Here is a 22953-nt window from a genome sequence, read left to right as displayed (position 1 = left end):
AAAGTAAGTCTACAGGCCCTTCGATGTTATACACTTGACCACGACCAATATACAATGTGGATTTTAATCATGAAATGTCTAAATAACCATTTTTGAAGACTTTCATCCAGCTTTGAGTGTCTAATCATCACCAGTGATATTTCTTGTGTTGTCCATTCCTTAGAAAAACTTCCAACAGTCCTTCATCCTATTTAAACTTTGTATCCTTCAACATTAAATGTTTAAGAAAATTGATGTATTAGTGGAATTGAATTTGGGGTTGTAGTAAGTAAATAAGCATATAACTATATATCGATAACACAAAAGACGTTCTTTTGTTTCAGTCCTTAAATTATGTACCATTGTTAATGCAATCCGTTTATTTGTATTGATTTATAACAGTCTTTGTATATAAAGAATTTATGTGAAAATCATATGGATCATGTTTCATTCCTCTTTTTAATGATGACTTTTGCATCTACCATCTGGATGTATTACTTACATGGTCAATAGGACCTGTTTCCTTAATTTGATGATAATGAATGACAGGTTTGTGTTACATTTCTAAAAAAAAAAACATAATTGTTTCTTGACACCAGATTTCAAAGACAACAAGTTAATCTTTCACTAATCACTGACCACACCCAAACTAATGGATGCTGGTCTGTCAGAGATTAAACAATTGCATTTCAAAGTAATTCTTTAAAATGACTACAGATCTAATTGGTCATTATCATTCTACAAGTCACAGTTGCATGTCTGAACAATAAGATGAACGTGGTAGAACTCTGTATCAATCTTCAAAGTTGTGGAGTCGTGGCATAGTAGAAACCATCTATGACATCCGAACAGTCACGCCATCTGGCAACATTTGTGTGGTTAAAATAGAACAACTGTGCAGGATGCTCAGTTGTGTAGCTCACACGTCACAAGGACCATTACAGGAAAACAATCCTGCCCACGACAATAAGACTTTACAATAAGTCACCTCAGGCCAGATCCTCTGTAAATTAATTAATCAATATCAATTCGCTTTTGCTGTTTGTTATCCATTGTACATATTCATGTTTATATACACTTCATATACAATACACTACACATACTTTGCATTTTTGCACTTTCTCTATTGTTTAAATGGAATTTCCTAAATTAATACTCTCTACGATCTCTAAGATGTATGTCTGCTGTATATCTTTTATCCCTGTTATTTTATTTGTGTGTCTGTAAGTTGCTACTTTAACAACAAATTTCCCTTTGGGGATAAATAAAGTTTATACACATCCATCCATCTGTCATAGAGTGTTAATCTGTTGTAATTTACTTGCTGTAATAATAGTAATTATTATGTCATTTAAGGTCAATGATACATGGAGACACACAGACATGATTTTTTAAAATTCCTAATTATTAAATGCTTTATGTAAAATCTATCATATTCAGCAAACAGATAATTCATCAAGAATATAGTAATAATTCATCAATTATATCTCATTCTAAAATGTATAGCGACGCATTGAAACAACCCGGATGTAGTACTTGAGTGGTAGCTATTTGTTTCCGGTTGTCACTGTCGAATCTGACCCCCGGCTTGAGATTAGCCCTACCTCTGTCTGAAGCTACATACTTCCTCTTAGCTCTCATTCCTGAAAGGTGAGTGTGTTTTGCTTCGCGTGCTTCGTGTTACTGCTTCCCTCTTCATCGTCCGCGCGTGTCCCGGGATCCTGTCTCGTGTCTCGGGCGGGCTGACGGTAAGGTCAGCGCCTCCCTAGCCTAGCGGCTAGTTAGCCTGTTAAGCTAACATGCGAATCAAGAGCGAGCCTGACGTGTGACTCTCCGTCCAGACAGACATTTTCTGAAGACACAGTAACCTCGGGAGATTACACACGCCGCCGTTTCCCGGTGGGCAGAGCTCATGGTCGCGTTGGTAATAAGACGGAGAGCCACGGTGAGAAGCTACGTGGTTTTTATAACGCGACCCAGCCTGCGTCCAACAGACCAGCTGGACGCAGGTAGTGTTTACCCATTAAGAGGAGGCTTGCTCCTAAATGTGTATTTTAATATTTTACCTGCTTCCTCCAAGGCAGAGGCGGATTGAACACAAATATTTGCTGCATTAGTCATGAATGAACTTTAGGATAATGTATTGCTTTTTGTCTCCTAAAATACTATTATTGAGAACAGAGTGATAACAATCAAGAGTGAAAGTTAACATCTTTAAATAAAAAAAGATTTCTTAGTGCAATGCGTAAACCGTTAGCAAATGAATCTCTCCAGCAGCAAACTCCTCTCTGTATTGACACTTCTGTGAGTCCACGTTCACTTTGAACCCGGTAGACCTTTGATGATGATGGTTTCAGCACGAAGACCAGAATCTATGGCCCATGTGACCTTTTGAAACCTTGTAGATAAGGTAGCTGCGTCATCCTAATGAAGCTTTGCTAACTTTCCTCCATCCGTAACGTCTTCTTCCCTTTCCCCAGGAGCCAGGGTGTAGTCTCTAATGGGCGGCTGGTCTCGCAGTGCTGTGCTGGAGCTGTACCGGGCGCTGCTCCGCGCAGGGCGTCAACTTCAGCACACTGACCGCAATTACTATCGCCGTGCCGTGGCTCGAGAGTTTCGCCGCTGCCAACCCCTGACGATACCCGAAGACAAGGAGGACGCACTGAGGAGGGGCCAGTTCTTCCTCAACAGTCGATTGGGTGGGCTTATGTAGGGGGGAAAAGGCTGTGGGGGTCATCTGCGGGTGGGTTCAAGGTCATCTGGAGGTGCATCGCCCAGGTGGGTTTCCAGATAAGAAAATACTCTTCATGGGAGCAGAGACATTGTTAATATTTAGACATTTGTTGTGGAGGATGCTGGACAGTTCTGTTTTGTAGGATAGGACAAAGATCACAGGTGATGAGTAAAAACATGTTGACAAGAGAGAAAAAAAGCCCTTCTGTCTCACTCTCAGTCTTTGTCTCCTTTGCTTTCAGCGGTAGGATGGCGGGGGTGAATGGAGACCGCAAAGGGAAGAAAGATGACAATGGGATTGGCACAGCCATTGACTTCATGCTTTCCAATGCCAAGCTAGTGCTGGGAGTGGGAGGAGCAGCTATGCTCGGCATTGCAACGCTTGCTGTCAAAAGAGTAAGTGAGAGGCGATTTATCCCCAGTCTTTATTTCTTTCCAACCTTTCACTAGCGTGTCTAATGAAGGGCATACAATGCTCTCGCGTCAGCATCCAAACCAACGTGAACGGTGTGCTCGTATCTCTCTGTTGTGCAGATGTACGACCGTGCCATAAGTGCTCCCACCAGCCCCACAAATATCGAGCCGACGGGAAAGAGAAGCTGGGAGGAGCCTGCCTGGATGGGTTCGTCACCACGGGTACTGAACCATGACATGAAGTCCACAGTTAGCAGGTCTCTGCAGACTCTGCCTACTTCCTCACATGCTTTTGAACCAGGTAAGGAACTTTTTTTTCTTTTTCTTTCCATGTTGTATTATGCAGGATTGATCTGCCTATTTTGTGGTTTAGACTTTCAGCCGGCTGGCCTTTTATTTGTTGACAGTCAGCCTATCTGGAGGATTCTTGCTCTTCCTTTACAGTGGGTGTTTACTTCCTGTAGTGCAGTTGTTAGTCAGTCAGCTGTTTTATGTTAGTTTGATTGGATGTAGTTGAACCTTTTTTATTGTTATACTGTAGAAGTAAAATGTAGTATTTCTAGATTCATAATTTTAAAGCAAACCCGTGCCTTGTGTCTTTGCTCACGACCTCTTTTTTTTCAAACCTTTAATTGTTTCTATTCTCCTCAGACTGTCTGCGTATGGCCGTGGGTCGAGCTGCTGTTGGAGGCAGTGGCGCCACTCAGTCAGACCTGCAGCGGGCCCGAATGCGTCTGTCCCTGCAGGAACATCTGTGGGAGTTCTACCAAAATAATGTTAACATCCCTTCTGCGGAGCAGGCTTTGGCAAGGAGAGCAGCGCTGGACATCTGTGCCGAGCTCAGAGTGTTCCTTCATGCCAAGCTGCCTGACATGCCTCTCAGAGAGATGTACCTGAGTGGGAGTCTGTATGATGACCTGCAGGTAAGAGGTTACTCACATTTGACCTACTTTTAGACAAAGGTAGTCTTCATTTTAACCATCACCGTCTCACGTCCATCACCATTAATTTGAGAAAGTATTTGGTTTGTGAACGTCTTCGGCCAGCCATGCTTTTCTTCATTTTATCACCTTCTATTATTTAGGTGGTAACAGCAGACCACGCCCAGCTCATGGTGCCTCTCATCTTGGAGAAGAACCTGTGGTCGTCCATCCCCGGGGAGGACACCATCATGAATGTTCCAGGTTTCTGGCTCATCCGCAGGGAGAATTTGGAGTATTTCCCACGGAACAGCAGCTACTGGGACCGCTGCATGGTCGGAGGCTACCTCTCCCCTAAATCAGTCCTTGAGGTCTTTGACAAGCTCGTGGCTGGCTCTATCAACTGGCCAGCTATCGGGAGTGTCCTCGACTACATCATTCGTCCTGTGGTTCCCTCAGAAACACTGACCCTGGAGGTGCAGTATGAGACGGACCGGAAATTGTACGTAGACTTCCTACCGCTGCTTGTGATGGAGGACGGAACCTCGCTGATCGCTAAACCACACCGACTTGCCGCAGAGCGGCATGAAAACCTGTGGCGGCAGAGCTTCCGCGTGGCTGAGACGGCACGACTCAGGGCTCTGGACCAGGAGGACGGAGGCTGCCGATGCACCTGCCTGAAGCTGGCAAAGGCCGTGTGCAAGCTCAACCCTGCACTAAACCGCCTCAACGCCAGCCAGCTCACCAACTCCATCTTGTTGCTTTGCGAAAAAGAAGGCGACTGGACCCACGAGGCACTGGCCGACCGGTTCCTGCAGCTGCAGCGATCACTAGTGGGACATTTAGAGGCAGGGAGGCTGCCGTGTGCCCTCAGCCCTAAAGTCAACTTATTCTGTGAGCTGACTGAACTGGAAGTGGACGAGCTGGGGTACACGCTCTACAGCGCCCTCTCAGAACCCGAGGAGCTGCTGAGAACTGCTGCGGCCCAGCCGCCCCATCCCTGACGACCTCGTACAAGAACGTCTCGACACAGCAACGGGGCCTCGACTCGTCAACCGCTGTTTTGTGGGCAATGGGGACCTCAAGCCATAATAAGGTTCCTGGGAGAAAAAAACAACAGCATGGACTCAGCCATGGTCTCTTCAGTCTGCCATCAGCGAGAAAGTTCGACACAGCGTAGCAGTTACTTCGTCTTGAGATCCTTGACATAAAAGCTGTCTGTGGGGTGATCATGCAAATACTATTTTAATCTTTCTGAACGTGAAGGCCCATTGGAGTTCATGGCTCTCACTATAGCCGTTGTATTAATGAAGTTCAGAGTAGACGGTTTGGTTCTAATGAATTGGGATGGAGGTATGGCACGCTGCATTGGTCGGTCCATAGCAAAATGTTTGAGCTCTTTTGAACCTGTTGGAGAGGGTCTGGAGGACAGACGGGTCCATTGCCCAATGCAGTTAAATGTCGTTTACTCCATTTTGAGACGGGTCTAAGCCACTATGTCGAGGGATGGAGTGTGACGTTGATTGTGTGTATGCCAACCCAAAAAGCTAATAAATTGAAGCCCAAAGAGAGAAGTACACCGTCTTTTCATGCTCCTTTTTGTTGCCACACATAATATGAAATACCGCTCATGGTCTGAGTTCGGTTTGAAATCAAGGTGTTTGAATAACTTCATTAATACAGTGGCTGTGTTCAAAATGTGTGCTTTCTATGTTTCCAGAAACCTTTGAATTGGATTGTGTGCGGCTTGCATGTGTTATCGACCTAATCTAGAACTCAAACCATTGAATATACAATGAGCTTTGTCTATTTGTACCATTTTCCACCATTCAACTATGAATCGGATGCAAAATTCGGAACGTCTTATTTATTTAAATGTCAAACGTCCGATGCGTCGGTGGTCATAAAATTTGAGCAGCACAGTGGCTTCGGCTTCTCGCTCACTTATTTTGGCGAGAACAGAAAAGGTTTTTGTGTGACTGTCCGTCTAATACAGAGCTGCTCTTTGTTATGAAAAGGAGGTTTCTTCTTCAGTCTCACATGTGCGTTGGTGCACGGGTCTAATATGCTTTATCTTAAGGAAAAAAGCAACATTCATCATAGGTTGTTTTGCATTGTCAAATATTAGTACTTTTGTCAAATATGTCTCAGGACATTCTGAAAGTGCTTCTAACGGTTTTTGCTTTAATTCAAATTTTAGTTCAGATCCTCACTTCAGTGTTTCAGCGTCTGTCTCTCTGCAGTTTGAGACCAACGGCGCACAGCTGTAAACGCAGTAATGACGTTCATCATTTGGTGAATTCCTCTCATTAACTCCCTGGCCTGGTTGCAGTAAGAGCCTTGTACCCGGTAGTTTTCTATCTCTCCGTTCACATTTCAATGATTAATGTACAGGTGCCCAGTCTGTCTGGAGCAGGTAGCTAGAGCTGGATTAGAGCAGTAAGCGAACACCAGGAAACACAGGACATGCTCCTGGTCAGTTGTGGCCCTGAACAGGAAGTGTTTGGCACCAACAGTATGAGCTGTGGTGAAGATCACAACCAGCGGGTCTAAGTGTATTATTAATAGATTACAGGTGCTAACCCTCTCGGTGATCATGATCTGATTGAGGGATCGACTCTCAGATCCACGGTTACATAAAAGCAGCTTTGATGGCCGAGGTTTCTGATGCTGGGTCAGTTTGTCTGTTCAAATGAATGCCCTGAAACATGTTGTCCAAGATATAACCACATGGTTGCTTTTTGATCTCACTTTTAGCCTTAGAATGATAAATTAAATGCAGAGATATGGAGCAAGTGTGTCCCTCCCCTGGTCCCTAGTTTGTATAGCGTACGATACGGAGGATTCTGGGTCGTTTATAGTCCCATCGTGAACGATAATCATCCAGATAATAACGGACAAACTGTTGACTATTTTTGTATTAATTGTACATTTGTAACCAAAAATAAGAGCAGACTATTTATTTGCATCAATTCTTTGTGTAAAGCATCACTTCATGTGATTCATTAAGTGCTTTGTTCTGGATGTAATGATTCAAAGTGAAGCCGCAGTAGGTCTTTGTTTATGCTACAAATCGCTGCTGGGGCTGAATGGAGATCGACTGTGCCACATTTGTAATATTGTAAAACCCAAAGTAGATCACTACCTCTACCTTGTGGAGTTCATACTAGCCATATTCTTTGTTGCATGTTATGTATTTCCCCCCAGCTTTTTTTAAATTTTAGTTCAGCTCTGGAGTTGAACCTTGCAGCACTTTGTATACTTCATTAAATGTTTAAAGTTACATTCTGTAGGTTTATCTGTGCTTGTTTTTCTTCTATGGATTGAGTGACAAAAATATTCCAAATTTGAAAAAACCCTTCAAGTTTTATTCAGTCTGATTTGGTAAACCATTCACACAGCTGAGATACCATCAGTGTACACAGACAGCCCCAGTTATAACATTTGTCAAATGAAACTAAATTCCACCCCAACGCTTAAGTTGCACTTCTTCTTTCCAAGCATCTACATTACAAAAAGTAAACGACACAAATGCAAAGTTCTAAATAAAAACTGCCATCTGGATGAAGCTCAAACTGTAAAGCGGCTTCACAGAGTGAAATAAACAGTTTAGCAATCAGCGTTCAGTTGAACAAAACATCTGGCCTCCTCACTAAATGTGTGCAGATGGATATTAATGGAGCATCCATACTTGGTCATCAGAAGCCATATTGTCATGATAACCTCATTATTGCAAGCACATGTGAGATATTTATGTGGCAAGCCAGGTCCTGCGGTGACACACAATGGCTTTTTATCGCTGCAAATGAAAATAACGGGACAACTATAATGAATTTTAGCTTTGCTTGGTTGCGACCTCTAAAAAGCAAATACCGCGAGAAATGTGTCATATTTCACACAGCGCTCCGCCGTCTACTTGGCCGGGGCGAACCCCACGCGGTCTGCGGCCCTGTCGAACACTGTGTAGTACTTCCCGATGAATACATCCCCCAGGATCCACAGGGGCCCGGCCGGAGGCGGGATATCCATGGCCATGAAGCCCGACAGGCAGATTGATACACCCTTCTGAGACTCCTGCATCAAATAGGAGAGAGACATTTTCAGCAGAAGATTAATAAAGCAAGTTTGGATTCAGGTTTACAAAAATTATTTTAAAAAGATTAGGCCGCATGTTTAACCTAAGTCAATACAGTACTCTCATGTTCATGTGTGCACTGAGAGAGTTGTTGCTCCTCTTCACACTGGCCATATAGAAGTAGCTTTGGCTGAACTAACACTAAGGGGTCACTTCAGCATGTAGTCGGGACAATTAGTTTTTTTAAATCTTCACATGGACAAATTCTCCTTAGGATTTAGATGCCAACCTAGTCAAGACAAACTCAAGTTATATAGTACACTTGTACAATCTAAATGTGAGGTTTTGTCTGAACATTTCAATACAGAGGAGATAATGCAGACCAATACTTCAAGCCCATGCCTTAAAACACTCATTTTAGCGCCAGATTTGTGCGCTAGCATCGACACCGCCGGAGCAGCGTCTGTTGAATTTACTCGTAATAAAGTCTAACGCCCATGTTCACCACGTAAGGACCACCGTGCTGTGACTCATCAATGTATTTTATAATACAATAACAGAGGCGGTCTATGGCACAGATGACTAAGCACTAGGCCTTTGCTTGTTGTAAAATAAAGGATCAATGAACACATTGTTGGCTTTGGAATTTGTTGACAAAAATAAAAAATATTCAGACGGATTGAGTGACAAAACTATTCCAAATTTGACAAAACCCTTCAAGTTTTATTCAGTCAGATTTTGTATACAAATCACACAGCCGAGATACCATCAGTGTACACAAACAGCCCCAGTTATGTCTGTCATTGGACAACTGGGAATGAAACTATATTCCACCCCAAAGCTTGTGTGTGACTCTACCTTCATGATATAATCCTCTCCGGTCAGGTTGAACATCTTCCCTCCAATGTTGAAGGAGACGGTGGGGAGGGATGGGATCTTCTTGCAGTCGATCCAGTACTAGAGCAGAGGGAGAAGAACGTGCTGTAAGGATCTCAAAAGACCGAAAGGGACAGACCCAAAGTGAGCCAGTGCTCATTGGAAGGTTTCAAAAGTTACTGCTGGGATAGCAGAGTGCACCTTCAGGGCACCACGTGCTCTAGCAAATATCTTTGTTTTCACATGTGTCGCAACTCTACCTCTCCCATCAGCAGGGGCAGCGCTCCGATGGCTTTGTGCAGCGCCCTGACTTCCTCCACGGGCCCTACAATTAAGGACGTTCCCGTGTCGACAATAGCCTGGCAACCGGCTTTGCAGAGAGTCAGCTGGTTGCCAACATTAACTCTGCAGGGTGGGGCAGAGGGGACATGAAGTATCAGTTATTTCAGACACCCGCCAAGAAATATGCTGCTGTGTAGCTTTTAGGACTCGTTTAAACTAGAGTAGGATTTGACACCATCCAAAAAGATCCAATTTAGTTTTAACGATAAATAAACAAACTTATGCAAGCCCCACTTCATGACTGCAAGAGAAAAGTATTAGGACATTAAGGATTGTGAGATATGTGTCCTGGAATGGTTCAGTGTTTTGAGAGCCCTCTGACTCATTCACAAGTCATGCTTTAAGTGAGGAGGCTCCCAGTTAGAAAACCATTTCAGTTACAAGGTACTGAGGTAATGACCAACACAGAACAGGAAGTGAGCTGACCTTGACTTCTTTATTCCACTTCCCACCAGAAATAATACTAATAAAGATAATAATAGCCATCAGGGTTCTTTCTCACCCGCTCATCTTGATCTGCCAGTAGGCCTTTCGTGTCACATTGACATAGTGCAGGTCTCCGGTGTAGTACTGAGGGTCGGTCCCTCCCAGCATCAGCTCTCCTCCAACAGCTGCTGTTGTGTCTCTAAGAGACGGTGGACAGACATAACACAAAGGTTCCTCTGACCAACAGTTCAACCAAAATCAGAAGGCAGCGATTCTCCGGCTGACTGATTAGAATCATTTTTATTATGAATATCATTCCCGCTGGTTCTTCTATGCTGCTTCAAGTCAAGACACCAACCTGCTTATGTAGAAAGAGAAAATGTTCTGGGGCAGCAGCTTGGCAGCCATGGCCGTGTCGAACACCGGGGTGACGTTTGCTACTGATATGGAGGGGTAGGCCATGCCCAAGACCCCGTCGAACCGGGCCACTGCAAACGTGATGCCAGGCTGCTTCACTGCTTCCCCAAACTGCTGCCCAGCAACCGGCAAGCCTGCAATCTGCAAGGAGAGGCATCGATGGGAACAGAGAAAAAATATATTAGGAAATAATAGGAATGGCATGACCACCAAAATTGAGGAATGCAGTTAAACAAGCTCATGTGTCTTTCTAACTCACGGAGACAGTGTCTCCGCTGATGAAGCCAGACAAGCTGCCTCGGCCATACCGGATGGAGAAGGCCGTGCCGTTCTTCACGAATGTGCTCGACTTTTTCGAGTTGTAGCGATGATGGAGCCCTAACGAGAGAGGACAACCCATCAAAATGATATCATACCGCGCTTATGGATTTGCTACACAAAGTTTGATAGTACGCTGTTAACAGTTAGAAAGCAGAACCAGAGGGGCGACACCAGCCTCCCTCTCCCCCACCTGACTGAACCATGCAAGGTAGTCTGCTTGGTAGTATCAGAAAAAGACATCAAATGACGACAAGGAGATGCAAAACTACTGCAAAGAAAAAAAAAACTACAAAGAGAGAGTGTCTTTGGGGGCCCTAGGGAAGGAGTGGGGGCCTTTTACTTTTATTTGTTGTTACAGTGATTTATCAATATTAGAGTGTTTAAAGTGGTTTACTGGACATCTACTTCTTACACCAAATAATCAATTTAGCTATAAGCTATGCCGTTAATTATAATTAGGAGACTCAACAATTTTTACTCACTTCCTACACATGTCCCCTTCATTGATTCTGTCCCCTATCACGCCCCGCATTCAAAAGTTTATCTACATACCTTGAACAGCGCCAATGATAAATTAAAGTGATCTGCAACAATGAAAGTATTTTCTTTCATATTGTTAAAAGACATTTCATTCCAAAAGGTCAAGGTTTGGTTTTACATCCTGTTTTCATTTTAGGGAAACTAAGTTATGTTTGTGAACCAGTCAATAGACTGTACTTTGTAATGTTACACACTGCATTGCACCGAGACCACATTTGTGCCAGAACGCTGATGTGCTGAGTCAAGTTAGTTTTACATTTCTGAGGATAACCGTAACAGGTAACAGAGACGACAGCCGCAAGATACAGCTAAAATGTTACACGGAAACTTCCAATTTTAAAAGCAAATTCAAAAAAACGAATAAAAAGCCACTTCCTGCCACTTTTAGTCCCAGAAAGTGGCCAACAGATACGCATATAGACGAGTCACTCACAGCAGGCCACGTCAAAGACAGAGCAGTGGATGGAGGGCACCCAGAGGTTGGAGGAGCCGGTGTCAAACAGCACTGTGAAGTCCTGCGGAGGGGTGCCAATGCTGATCCTCCCATAGTACTGGGCCTGGGACACACACACACACACACACACACACACACACACACATACACACACACACACACACACACACACACACACACACACACATACACACACACACACCTGCTGTGAGACCATGCACCACAACATCGGCATCAGAAGACAGATTAAGTGCACAGGTGTGACTACAATAAGTATTTGATCTGTTGTCCACTCTGTTATTGTTAGTCAGAGGCAACAAAACAGCAACCTTTGACACCTTGAATGTCCACATCTAATAACTACGTCATCATTCCCCCTCGCTCACTATCAACCTCGGGGAGTTTTACGCTGACATCAGCGGGGGAAGGTGGCTTTTGTTTCGGGCTTTAACTGCTAGTTGAAGTGTCATGCGTACATCCATGAAGTTGGTCAGGCTCTCCACGGGCAGTTGGACGGGCGGGGAGCTGTCCGGCGCCCCGGAGCTCCTCGCTAAAGCCCGCAGCTCCTCCACGGACATCCCGTTGTCGCTCATCAGGCGGCGCAGGCTTCTGGTCCTGTGCAGCGGCACTCTGCAGCGAGATAACGCAGGTATTTAATAAAGTGTTCTCACGCGCGGCCCAAAAGACGACTTCCTGCTAGAGCGCGCGCGTTTACTTTCATGCGAAGTTTGTAAGTCTGTCGAGCCGACGTCGTTTTTACGTGCACCGGGAACTCATTGTCGCAGGTAAATAGTAAATACTTACATAACATAACGCTAATTGGAAACACGTTGGGCAAAAGCTACCAGAGAACAAAACAAGGAAGTTATCACGCGCGCGCGCACATACGTTAACTCTCATTCAACAAGGACCACCTGCCTGTCGCTATAATGTAACCTACACGCTGTAATGTAACATTAATATTAGCTGCACTTAATTGTTGCTGGTTAAGAAGTATTTACCTGAATATGGCGGCGCTGTGTGCTATGAGCAGCGCCGCGATGATACTTATTATCCACAGCCGTGTCATGTCTGTCCTCGGAGGAAGAGTAAACTTTTGTAACGTTTCTAAAACTAACGGGCGCACACACGCAGGCGGCCGTTTCAACCGAGGCGGGACGCTATGTGAACGCGCCCCGGCAACGTCTGCGTTTAATTGGCCCCGCCCCCTCTGTATGTGGCGCAATGATTGGAGGAAAATAATCAGTGAGGCGCTCCTATTGGCGGAAGAAGATGGCCATCATGCTGCATTAGAAGCCGGCCTGCCGGGGCTCGAGGGGTCACGAGTTGACGGTGAAAAGACGGATAGGGCACATACTGGCACATTGTGTTAGAAACTGCAGCTGAGGAAATATCATAGAAAAGGTTCCAACAGTTCACTGAACACCTTTCCACAGAGAATCGATAAACCTCTCACCACACAGACTAAATCCTATACAGATAAGTAAAGAAGTTTCTGCTGTTGGCCTCTGCTAAATTGTTCTGGTGAAGAATTTCTTGGGTTTGAGAAGCCTAATGAATGACAATGCCACCGCTGCTAATTTAATGAAAGAAGCACTTCAGTGGTTTAGGATTGTAATTCCATTACAAGTGGACCTTGGAATAAACAGATTATACAATTGTGGTTTACACACTACAGTATATAACATGAAAAAAAACATACAAATTACAGATCCTATGCAACCCAATGGCATATTTTGTTGAAACTTGTTAGACAACCTTCATGTCACCAGTTTGAAAAACACTGTTTTTTGGTGCATGGTTCAATCTGGCAGGTGACCATTGGTGCATGCCAAAAGATTCAGATTCAACTTTATTGTCATTGCACATAGTACAAGTACTGTGACAACGAAATGTAGTTTGCATCTGTCCAGAGTGCAAAAGAACCACTTAAGGTGCAGTGCAGTGTGATGATAATATGATAGACAGTATTGACAGTATAAACAGGTATTTACATTCTATGTGTGTGTGTGTGTCTATATATATATATATATATATATATATATATATATATATATATATATATATATGTGTGTGTGTGTCTATATATATATATATATATATATATATATATATATATAGAGAGAGAGAGAGAGAGAGAGAGAGAGAGAGAGAGAGAGAGAGAGAGAGACACACATATATATATACATAGTGCAAGTGTGCAAGGGGCTTTTATTGCCTTTCTTCATGCTAAGCTAAGCTAACCCTCTGCTGGCTCCAACTGCACATTCACCATGCAGCCACAAGAGTGGTATCAATCTCCTCATCTAACTTTTGGGGGGAAAAAAAGCAAAATTCCCACAGTGTCGATGACTAAAAACTACTTCTAGGGGCCAGAGGGTTAAAATGTCTTTATTTGAGATCAAACTAAATATGTCACTCTGTAACATGCAGTTATGACAGCAAATACCGATTCAGGATGAGTCATCCACGGCACCACTCAACACGCTGGTCTGTGTGACAGAGGCTTGTGACAAAACCTGCAAGCATTCGCAGAGCAGGTCACAAAACAGACACTCCCTTTGCCTGTTGAACAAGTTTAAAAGTTTTCCTACAGAGAAACCACAAACACTTTGACATTAAGACTGGCATATGCAGAATTAATCGACACACGTCGGCTATCCTCATCAACCAGACTTTGAGCCGTTCAGAAAGGCAAGTTCCCCAGAAGGTAAACTTCAGGGTTATCTTTGAGCTACGGGTGGTGTTTGCATTTAGTGGTAATAGGCATCGTGAGGATGAGCCAGGTCATGGCTGTAAGTCTAGGCATATCCTCACATCTGACGAGTTTGTGTCCGTAGAGAAGTTTTTTGCAAAAAAAAAGGGGGTAAACCACCTGTGCTTTTCTCTGCTTTGACGCTGCAGGAAAATCACAGCTTTCGACAGGACGACAGCCATGGAGCAATCGTTTGGTCATTTCTTAGGGGATCCGTAGCTAAAGGATCAAACGCAACAGTGAAATGAAGAGACCCGGTAACTGATAAACATGATGGTAAGAATCAGCTCTTTCTGTTGTTTAGGAATCGTCATATATGTCTTTTATTAAAGGGCTGTGCCAAAAGGACAGACGCAAACTTAGGAGGGTTCATTCAGTACGGAGCTTCAGAAACATCTAAGTAAGTAATATCGTGAATGTGAGATGCATGCAGTGGTGGAATGTAACTAAGTTCAACTTTGAGGTATTGTATAATATTTTTAAAATATTAATCCACTTGTCAGTTCTGATGTATTTTTAAGGATTAAATTACCCGGCACTGTATAAAGTAGTTGAAATAAGCCCCATATTTACCAGCTGCAACATTAGTGACACATTAATCATGCTTCTATTGATGTTACAATAATAGACTGCAAATTATTATCCAGTGACATTAAATGACTGGATGGTATGAATTTATGAAAACATGACAGCGCTGCAGTCCTGCTGCTCAAACAACTGTCCAACAGTCGTACTAATAAGACGCTTTTAGTCAGAAAAGCCCAAATGTTTCAAACAGACTTTGTGTCTATTGAAAGGTTCATAGTCAACAAAGAGAAGCAACCATTACAATGCAGGTGGAGTTACCGTGTGGGTGTGGGCACAGATTTGTTTTTACAATGCATCGCAAACATATTTCTCTATTTGGCCGATAGACAGAGCTTGGATCTCATCACATACTTACACAGTACTAATTAAAAAAGGTCACAGTGAATATGATTACTTCCTTAAAGGCTTGAAAGGTGTAATAATATATATATATATATATATATATATATATATATATATATATATATATATATATATATATATATATATATATATATATATATATATATATATATATATAGGGAATACATGGCACAAATTCACAACATCAACTGACATTAAAAAAGCCTTTAGGTCTGTTCTGTGTCTTGAAGAAGGTACCAGGGTCAGAATCTAATTCTTCATTATTACAGAAATCAAAAACCATAAATATAATGATAATGGGATATATGTTGAAATCATTCATCCTAATGTGTTGAGAGGTTTGAGTTGAAGAAAAGGACATCACAGCAATACAGTGCATGCGTAGCCATCTTAAACCGATGATTGAATGTCTGGCAGACTTTTCTATTATACAGTTTAACTATCAGACAATTTATTTCTACCAATATTAAACCCTATGTAGCTGCCCGAACCAGCCAGGACACAGGGCCCGATGCAGTCCGCTATCACCAACTCCTTTGATGTCGCACAGTCGGCCTGCGAAGACCCAGAGGAACCCGTGGTAAACACCAGTTTCTCTTCGAAGCCGTTCCTCTGAATGCAATACTCGATGTGTAGAAAAAATGAAATCCTTGAGCTTGATCTTCTTGTAAGAGACTTAACGCTTTTCCTTTGAGCTCTTTATTGAGCTATGTTCTCATGCACTACTTGAAATGATGCCTCCCTGATGTTTTTTTTCTTTTCTTCAGCCGGCTGTCACAGATGAAAGCCCGTCAGAGGTTAAAAAGAAGCCTGTGCCTCGTCCCAGGTCGAGAATACAACCAAAGTCCCAGTGTAACGCCAACGACAACAACACTGTTTACGATGCTGACACACTTGGCAGTACAGCCAATGTGGTGGTGAGTGTGGATACTGTCACGAAGATTAAGTCATAATAATGCCTATTAATTAGCATGCATTAATTGTTTTCATTCCTCTCTGTCGTCAGAGCGCCGAACTCGGGAAACATTCGTCAGACTATAAGAAGTCTCGGCCTCCCAGACCACCACTAAGCAAAGCTATGCTCTCCAGGAAACCCACAATCGACGCAGGCAGTCAATACATGGCTGCAATTTCTCTTCCAACTGTGAGGGCACATTTGAAACAAAATAAAAAGCTTCATTTTCTTCGTTTAAAAGACTTCTGCAAGTGTGTTATTACGAGAAATAACTAGAGATGCAGCTTACGTCCTCCTTAATTTCTCCGCTAGAGTCCTACTGAGACAACACAGTCTCTTCCACCACCGCGGCCTGAACGCCCCCCTCCCTCCTCCATCTCTTACAATAGAGGCCCTAACGTGAGGCTAAAATCGGAGGTAAGGGCTGACGGGTTTCACCTCATCCCGACTTTTTTTGAGGCACATCTAAATGGGATTGACATTCCCCTCATATAAACTATACATATATGTGATATGATATGGTGTTCATCACCTGCTGTGTGTGTTTTTTCTGTCTTGTTAATGTCTTGGCTAGAGCTCAAGTGAGGAAAGTGAGCAATCCAGTTATTCCTACTTCAGCTTAACGTCACAATCTCCAGTCCCACCAGCTCTCTCTGAAGAAGAGATGGACCTCTGCGGGTCTTGTAATACAACGGTAAATTTCAGGGTAAAGGTTATGCATTATGGACTCAGTGTTTTCTGTGAGTTGGGGTCAAATCATCTCCAATCGACAGCACAAAAGCTCAGCAACCGTGTTGGAATGCGTGCAACGTTTTGGTCCTGTTCAACTGCATTGTGCAACCACCGTGTGAACGTCTTTGGTTTTCAGGCCGCAGACGGCACAGAGAGACCTGCGGTTCCGCCTCGATCCGGGCGGTCCTCCCTCTGCGGTGCTGCCTCTTTGTCTGGGACCTCGCCTACACAGGTATGTATGAGAGCCACAGCAGGGGCCAAAAAACAGACACAGAAGGTACAGAGACAATTGTGCTTTTGTTATTCTGTCATAGAACATATAATTGATGTATCAACAGTATACTCTGGGGAAATGCAGTGTTTGTATCTTTGTGCAGTGGAGTAGATGAACAACAACATTTTCTTTGTTTATTACAGACCAGGCCGCCACCACCGTGCTTCACCCCGCCGCCCCCTCCTTCATCAGAGGAACTGTTGGATACAGTGTACAGTGAGATCGAGCATCGTCCCTACCTGGACGTCCTGCCGGAGGACGGAGATAAGATGGTGAGACGTCGATCACGACACAGACAATGGTTTGCTCTAATTCTATTCTGGTCCATTAATGTGTGTCTGTGAAACACTCGCAGTCGCTCGGGAAGTCAACAATCCGCTACCAGACGGGGTACTACTCCCCTCAGCAACAGACCAGTGAGGATGCAGAGGTACAGCTGTTTTTCAGTTTCATACTAAGTTTAAGAAAGTTTCATGAATTAAATGTATTATCTCTCTACGACAAAAACTCCCCAGGCGAAGTATAACAATTATAATCATACATTTATGATAACCAATTGTTGCATAATACAAATGTAGAGTTTGCAGAAGAGTGCATCGTCTAAGAAAAAAATAAAGGAATGAAAGTTAAAAAGAATAAAAAGAATAAAAACAAACGGATGCGATGGATTTCTGATAAGAATAACCTGTTTTCCTCAGGACATTAATGGGATGTTGAGATGGTTGAAAAAAGTATCAAGTAAGTGCAGCATTTTGTTTTCTCGATAGATATTGTGTCTTTTTCTTAAAGCCTAAAGAAGCATTTAAAGTTCTTGTATTGACTGCCAAATAATTTGTACTCATTGATTTGAAAAAAAAGTGCAATAAATAAATAATGCAAAAAGGGAGCATCCCAAATAATAAAGAGCAGGATCGAAGTGTCCTTTAGCTAATCCATCTCTTTGCTGTCCCTCCAACAGAATCTGATTTCATGGCTTTATCAATGTATGGCCTCAGAATAGAGGAGGAAATCAGGTAACCACACAGAAAATCCATCTGCACAAACTGTGCCCTTTTGGTGCCGTTAAATCTGTTACAATTTTTCTTGAGGGGAACAAAAAACAAATAGCTACAGTTTTCTGTTTTATATATATATATATATATATATATATATATATATATATATATATATATATATATATATATATATATATATATATATATATATATATATATATATATATATATATATTACAGAAACCTGAATTGCATTAATTGGCTTTACTATTCCAGAATAGTATGCGCCCAATAAATAACCTGTTTTTATTATCACCTTTGCAGATTGTTCAGCGAGAGGGCGATGAACGTAAGAAAGGCCCTGCGTCTCTACAACCTCCTCATGATGAAACGCAATGAAAGCCTGCGGAACATCATCACAGAGTTGGCCTCCATCTCTGACAGCCTGGACAAGATGAAGAAGAAGGGCAAAACCATGGACATTGCTGGGGGCACCACAGGTGCTGTCGGAGGGATGACCGCCGTCCTGGGTATCGCCTTTGCTCCGGCGACCTTGGGCGCCTCGCTGATTGCGACAGTGATCGGTGCTGGTATGATGGCGTCCGCTGGGGGCATGGGCGCCCACACTGCCAAGGCCAACAAGAAGCTTGTGAATAGGATGACAGTTGAGAAACTTATATATGATTACAAGGCAAACATTGTCGATCTGGAACACTGCCTGGGCTTTATCCTCGATGGGATGAATGAACTTCAAAGGCACGACATTGCCAGGTTACAGAGGGCGGGAGCACAGCCGGATTCAGTGAAGATGGCTCACCTGTCACAGTTTGTGTTTCAGAATAACATAAAAAAGAACAGCGGGACTTCTCTTGGGCACACACGTGGGATGTCGTCGGAGAGACTGCTTCTGGCTTTTGTGAAGGAAATGGATGTGTATTTTAAGGAGAAGGATGAGCAGAAGCTGAAGAAGTCGAGTAAAAGCAAGTTTTCGGGTCGAGTTCGCCTTCTGGCGCAGAATCTGCAGGAAGAACTGCATCAGCTGAATCATATGTGGGAAATGTTTGGTTGAAAAGAAGAGAACAAATAACTTTGTCTTGCTTTGTGTGTGTGAGGGAGAGAAAGAGACTGGAGAATATATGCCGTATTTACAACTTGTATTTGATATTATGATATATATTTTTATATTTGGATCTACTATTTAAAGAAAGTTCAAGATTATAGTTCTCCTAAAGTTATTGCGATGAATAAAGCCACAGAGTTAATGAAAATATCCCTTCATTAAAATAATAGTGCTCGTACCAGTGAACAGTAGCATGCACTGAATGCGGAACACAAACAATGGCGGAGTGATATTGTGGGCAGTGCGGAAGGATACCTCCGGTCCGGTCCTTGCTTGTACTATATCAAGACCGTGCCATAACATGCGCCATCTTCTTTTCCGCGGAACAACAAACGAAGTAACATCATTGACTAACATCGCTCTGTTGGTCGAAATGGCAGTGTAAAAGTGCGCCGCGACCCAGCCGCCAACAAAACAGTGCATCCAGCCAGTGCACTGAGTCACTTCCAAATCAGAAACATGTCGTAAGTATTATTTATTTTATCACATTTTGTCAATGACAGCGCGCGGCCTGCTGTGGCGCGCGCCCCTAAGCCGAGAGCACGAAGCTGTATCATTTTACGTCACATTTTGAATTAGTTTGACATTTACATTACTATTATTATTATTATTATTATTATTATTATTATTATTACTTATTTTGAAACGTCGTCTAGTTTGATATAATGACGTGGGGTTGTATTATAAAATCAGGGTTTGACGTAAAACGTGCCGTCAATACGCAATGTGCCATTTGGACATGTGCCGAGACAATTAAAGACAATCTCATTGGTCAAGACCGCGTTTCCACATCTGTATTAACCGTCAGTGTTGGTGTCATGAGTGCTTGCGTGGCGGTCAGAAAATGGCTAGTTTCCTCCTTTGTGTCAAAATGGCGGCTTCGTGTCGGTGCATTGAGAACAGAGCGCGTGTCTGTTAATGGTGAGGGAGGACGGCTGCGTCACGTGGGCCGTGACCCGGTCTGAACGCAGACTCACGTCAGAGTCACAAGGCTGGCATCTGGGTGGAGACCGTGACGTCTGGGAGGTGCACTGCAGTGATGGGGGCAGTGTTTCGCTGCCTTTCTCGACCGGAATCCTTATTTTCATACTGACGTTGTATTAGTGCAGAGTAACTCTCGTCGTCATTGTGGATTAATCTGTCCATTATTTTCTGACTAAATTTGAATAGTTGTCGTCAATAAAAACATTTTGTCCACTTCTAAAATATATTCAGTGTGATGTCAAAGAAGGAAAGAAACCTGCACATGTTAATTTAGTTGGAATCGACTGACTTGTTTAAACTATTAAGATGTGGCCAATTTTAATTCTTGCAACCCAATTAATTGTAGCTCTGGGCTATATTATTATTTACCCACACGTGTTATTACGTATGCATTACCAATTAAAGGCTAAACCATCAATATGTTCATAGGCTTTATTAATGTAATTCTGTTTATACAAGACTAATGTTTAGAGTTTCACCTAAACTTTCTCATTTCTTACCCCTTTCTTATCTTTAGGTCCTTCCTGGAAACCCTCACTGCTGCTGCATACAGCATAAACGAGTTCGAAACTGTCCTATCCTCTTCTCACACCCTGTTTGTGACCAACAACAGCCACTATGACCACGATGATGACAAACTCACAGTTTGGCCTGGAAGACATGGAGGCCCTTCTCTGGGGACCTTCCTCTCCCATGGCTGACGCCATGAGCTTCTTAACTTCACGCCCTGACCAAGAAGAACAACAGAAAGGAGGAGGAACCTTACTGGAGGGCGACGCTTCCCCTGCGTCGCCCCTCACCTCATCACTGTCCTCCTCCTCCTCGCCTCCTCCCTTCTACTCTCCACCTCCCTCGCCGCCGGCCGTCCTCCAGGGGGACAAAGCTGGGATGGAGTCTGACCTGCTCTCCCTCCCCTGGTTGGGCCACCCTGCTCAGCTGAGACCGGCCGTCTCAGATGACAGCAAAGGTAATGCCTGTGTAAAATACTAATCTAACAGCAATTTTTGAAGCACACCTAGTAACACATTTGAAACTTGAGCACCATCTCTTAGTGTAGACAAACAGTGAAACAGACAACTTATTAATAACTGCCTCATTTTCCTCCACAGAGGATATGTTTGGTGACCTGGACTGGATGGCCGAGCGGGTGGACCTGTCAGAGTTTGATCTGGACTCACTGATTGGCTCCTGCAGTCCTACTGAGGAGTCCCCCAGCTGCCCAGAAGACCTCCTAGCCTCCCTGGATTGCCCCATGGAGCTCGACTCCCTCCCAATGCCCTCCCTCTTAACTCCTACTCTCTCGAATCTCCCCTCTGCTTCTCTAAGTATATCTCCCCCTACTCCTCCTCTGGTCTGCTCAGATCCTTCTGTCATCACGGTAGATGAGCCTGACTCCTGCATTGAGGTACAGGATGATAACGGCTTTCCCCTGTGTGTCCCTGAGCCGCAACAGGAGCTGGAAATCAAATCTGAGCCCGCTTCTCCAGACCCCCCATCCCCTTTGGTTGATTCTCCCTCCTCCCCAGCCTACACCCTGGACCTGGGCAGTGAAGTGGACGTCACAGAGAGTGAGATGAAGCCAGTGGTAGCTTCTGTCGTCTCCAAAGTCCCGAGGCTTGTACTCTCCCTCTCGCCGACCAGCATTGTCTTTGTGCTGGCTCCCAAAGATGAAATCGGGATCACCACCACCACTGTATCCACCACGTCGCATGTCGTTCAGTCCCCCCCTTCAAAGTCCTCCAGAAGCAGATCATACCCCGACCCCACATGCAAAGCTAGCCCACCATCTCACAGTGCCTCCACTGTCAATGTCGAGTCCCCCCGAAATGCAGATGGAGACGCAAGGTCTACTTTGAAGGCTCCGAAGGCTAAGAAACTGAAGAAGATGGCGCAGAACAAGACGGCCGCCACGCGTTACAGGCAGAAGAAGAGAGTCGAGCAGAATACGCTTCTTGACGAGCATGGTCTGCTGGAGAGGAAGAACCTGGAGCTCAATGAGAAGGCTGAGTCCTTGGCCAGGGAGATCGAGTACCTGAAAGAGCTGATGGAGGAGGTGTGTCAGGCCAGGACCAGCAAAAGTCTCGGTGCTGACCCCTAGTGGTCAAACTTGTGTGAAAGCAGAAGAAAGTAGGCTCAGCAGATTTTATTTATTTAATGCAAACAAGTATCAGTAAAGTATGTGTTCTGTCCACACAGCAAGTCTTGGATCCACAATCCAGTAAAACTGATGTTTTTCAGAATACCTCTTTTATATATAAAACACTGGTATTAACTATAGAATGTTTGTCATGTTTAGAGTGGTTATATGGAAGTATTTTCCATTCAGTATATAAACTTGTATTTTTTTCCTATGTATGTAAATGTTTTCCATCTCTGGACCTCAGTAATCTGCCAGTAGGATGTATTTTAAGATTTGTGTATTGTAGTATAACTGCGCCATCTGTATTATGAATCTCTTAATAAAGAGTCTTAAAATGGAGTGAGTCATTTCGTGAGTCCTTGTGGGCCATCAGTGATGTATATTATTAGCATCACTTGACACATGAGTGTCATCAGACTGTTAAAGGTTACAGTGTACATAATCATTCAGCTTCATAAATGCTTGTTAATAAGGCATATGGACACTACTGATCATATTGCAGGTTTACATCAGTAAAGCTCAAGTTCATCACCTGATTCTGAGAGTTTTC

General features: G+C 43.6%; 5 protein-coding genes across 7 annotated transcripts; 4 read left to right on the top strand and 1 right to left on the bottom strand.

The window, feature by feature from the left end:
• Positions 1–1528: 1528 nt before the first annotated feature.
• Positions 1529–2692, top strand: LOC137790080 (mitochondrial ribosome and complex I assembly factor AltMIEF1-like). Of its 2 annotated transcripts, none has more exons than XM_068584018.1 (2): positions 1529–1629; positions 2460–2692. In XM_068584018.1, the coding sequence occupies exon 2, from the start codon at positions 2480–2482 to the stop codon at positions 2690–2692; it is 213 nt and encodes a 70-aa protein (XP_068440119.1). In that variant the 5' UTR covers positions 1529–1629; positions 2460–2479. The 2 variants fall into 2 exon arrangements, with proteins under 2 accessions (XP_068440119.1, XP_068440120.1); XM_068584019.1 differs by lacking the exon at positions 1529–1629 and adding an exon at positions 1824–1924.
• A 269-nt stretch (positions 2693–2961) lies between these two features.
• On the top strand, positions 2962–7323 carry LOC137790079 (mitochondrial dynamics protein MID51). The gene is made up of 4 exons (XM_068584017.1): positions 2962–3108; positions 3247–3427; positions 3778–4049; positions 4211–7323. The coding sequence occupies exons 1-4, from the start codon at positions 2962–2964 to the stop codon at positions 5048–5050; spliced, it is 1440 nt and encodes a 479-aa protein (XP_068440118.1). The 3' UTR covers positions 5051–7323.
• A 69-nt stretch (positions 7324–7392) lies between these two features.
• Positions 7393–18495, bottom strand: LOC137790077 (cathepsin D-like). Of its 2 annotated transcripts, none has more exons than XM_068584015.1 (9): positions 18476–18495; positions 11974–12127; positions 11477–11600; positions 10442–10560; positions 10124–10323; positions 9842–9964; positions 9258–9402; positions 8980–9078; positions 7393–8120 (listed from the first exon to the last, which is right to left on the bottom strand). In XM_068584015.1, the coding sequence occupies exons 2-9, from the start codon at positions 12088–12090 to the stop codon at positions 7959–7961; spliced, it is 1089 nt and encodes a 362-aa protein (XP_068440116.1). In that variant the 5' UTR covers positions 12091–12127; positions 18476–18495; the 3' UTR covers positions 7393–7958. The 2 variants fall into 2 exon arrangements, with proteins under 2 accessions (XP_068440116.1, XP_068440114.1); XM_068584013.1 differs by lacking the exon at positions 18476–18495 and adding an exon at positions 12499–12578.
• On the top strand, positions 17129–19370 carry LOC137790076 (apolipoprotein L6-like). Its single transcript, XM_068584012.1, has 6 exons — positions 17129–17167; positions 17308–17436; positions 17520–17594; positions 17863–17902; positions 18123–18177; positions 18484–19370. The coding sequence occupies exons 1-6, from the start codon at positions 17129–17131 to the stop codon at positions 19226–19228; spliced, it is 1083 nt and encodes a 360-aa protein (XP_068440113.1). The 3' UTR covers positions 19229–19370.
• A 201-nt stretch (positions 19371–19571) lies between these two features.
• On the top strand, positions 19572–22742 carry LOC137790078 (cyclic AMP-dependent transcription factor ATF-4-like). The gene is made up of 3 exons (XM_068584016.1): positions 19572–19743; positions 20781–21230; positions 21373–22742. The coding sequence occupies exons 2-3, from the start codon at positions 20882–20884 to the stop codon at positions 22359–22361; spliced, it is 1338 nt and encodes a 445-aa protein (XP_068440117.1). The 5' UTR covers positions 19572–19743; positions 20781–20881; the 3' UTR covers positions 22362–22742.
• Positions 22743–22953: the final 211 nt, after the last annotated feature.

The sequence above is a fragment of the Clinocottus analis genome, unplaced genomic scaffold (genome assembly GCF_023055335.1).
Source record: "Clinocottus analis isolate CAN_PGR_092001 unplaced genomic scaffold, fCliAna1.0.p SCAF_196, whole genome shotgun sequence".
Taxonomy (NCBI): domain Eukaryota; kingdom Metazoa; phylum Chordata; class Actinopteri; order Perciformes; family Cottidae; genus Clinocottus; species Clinocottus analis.
Note: the sequence above shows the minus strand (reverse complement) of the source record. Positions and strands in the feature narration are given on the sequence as shown.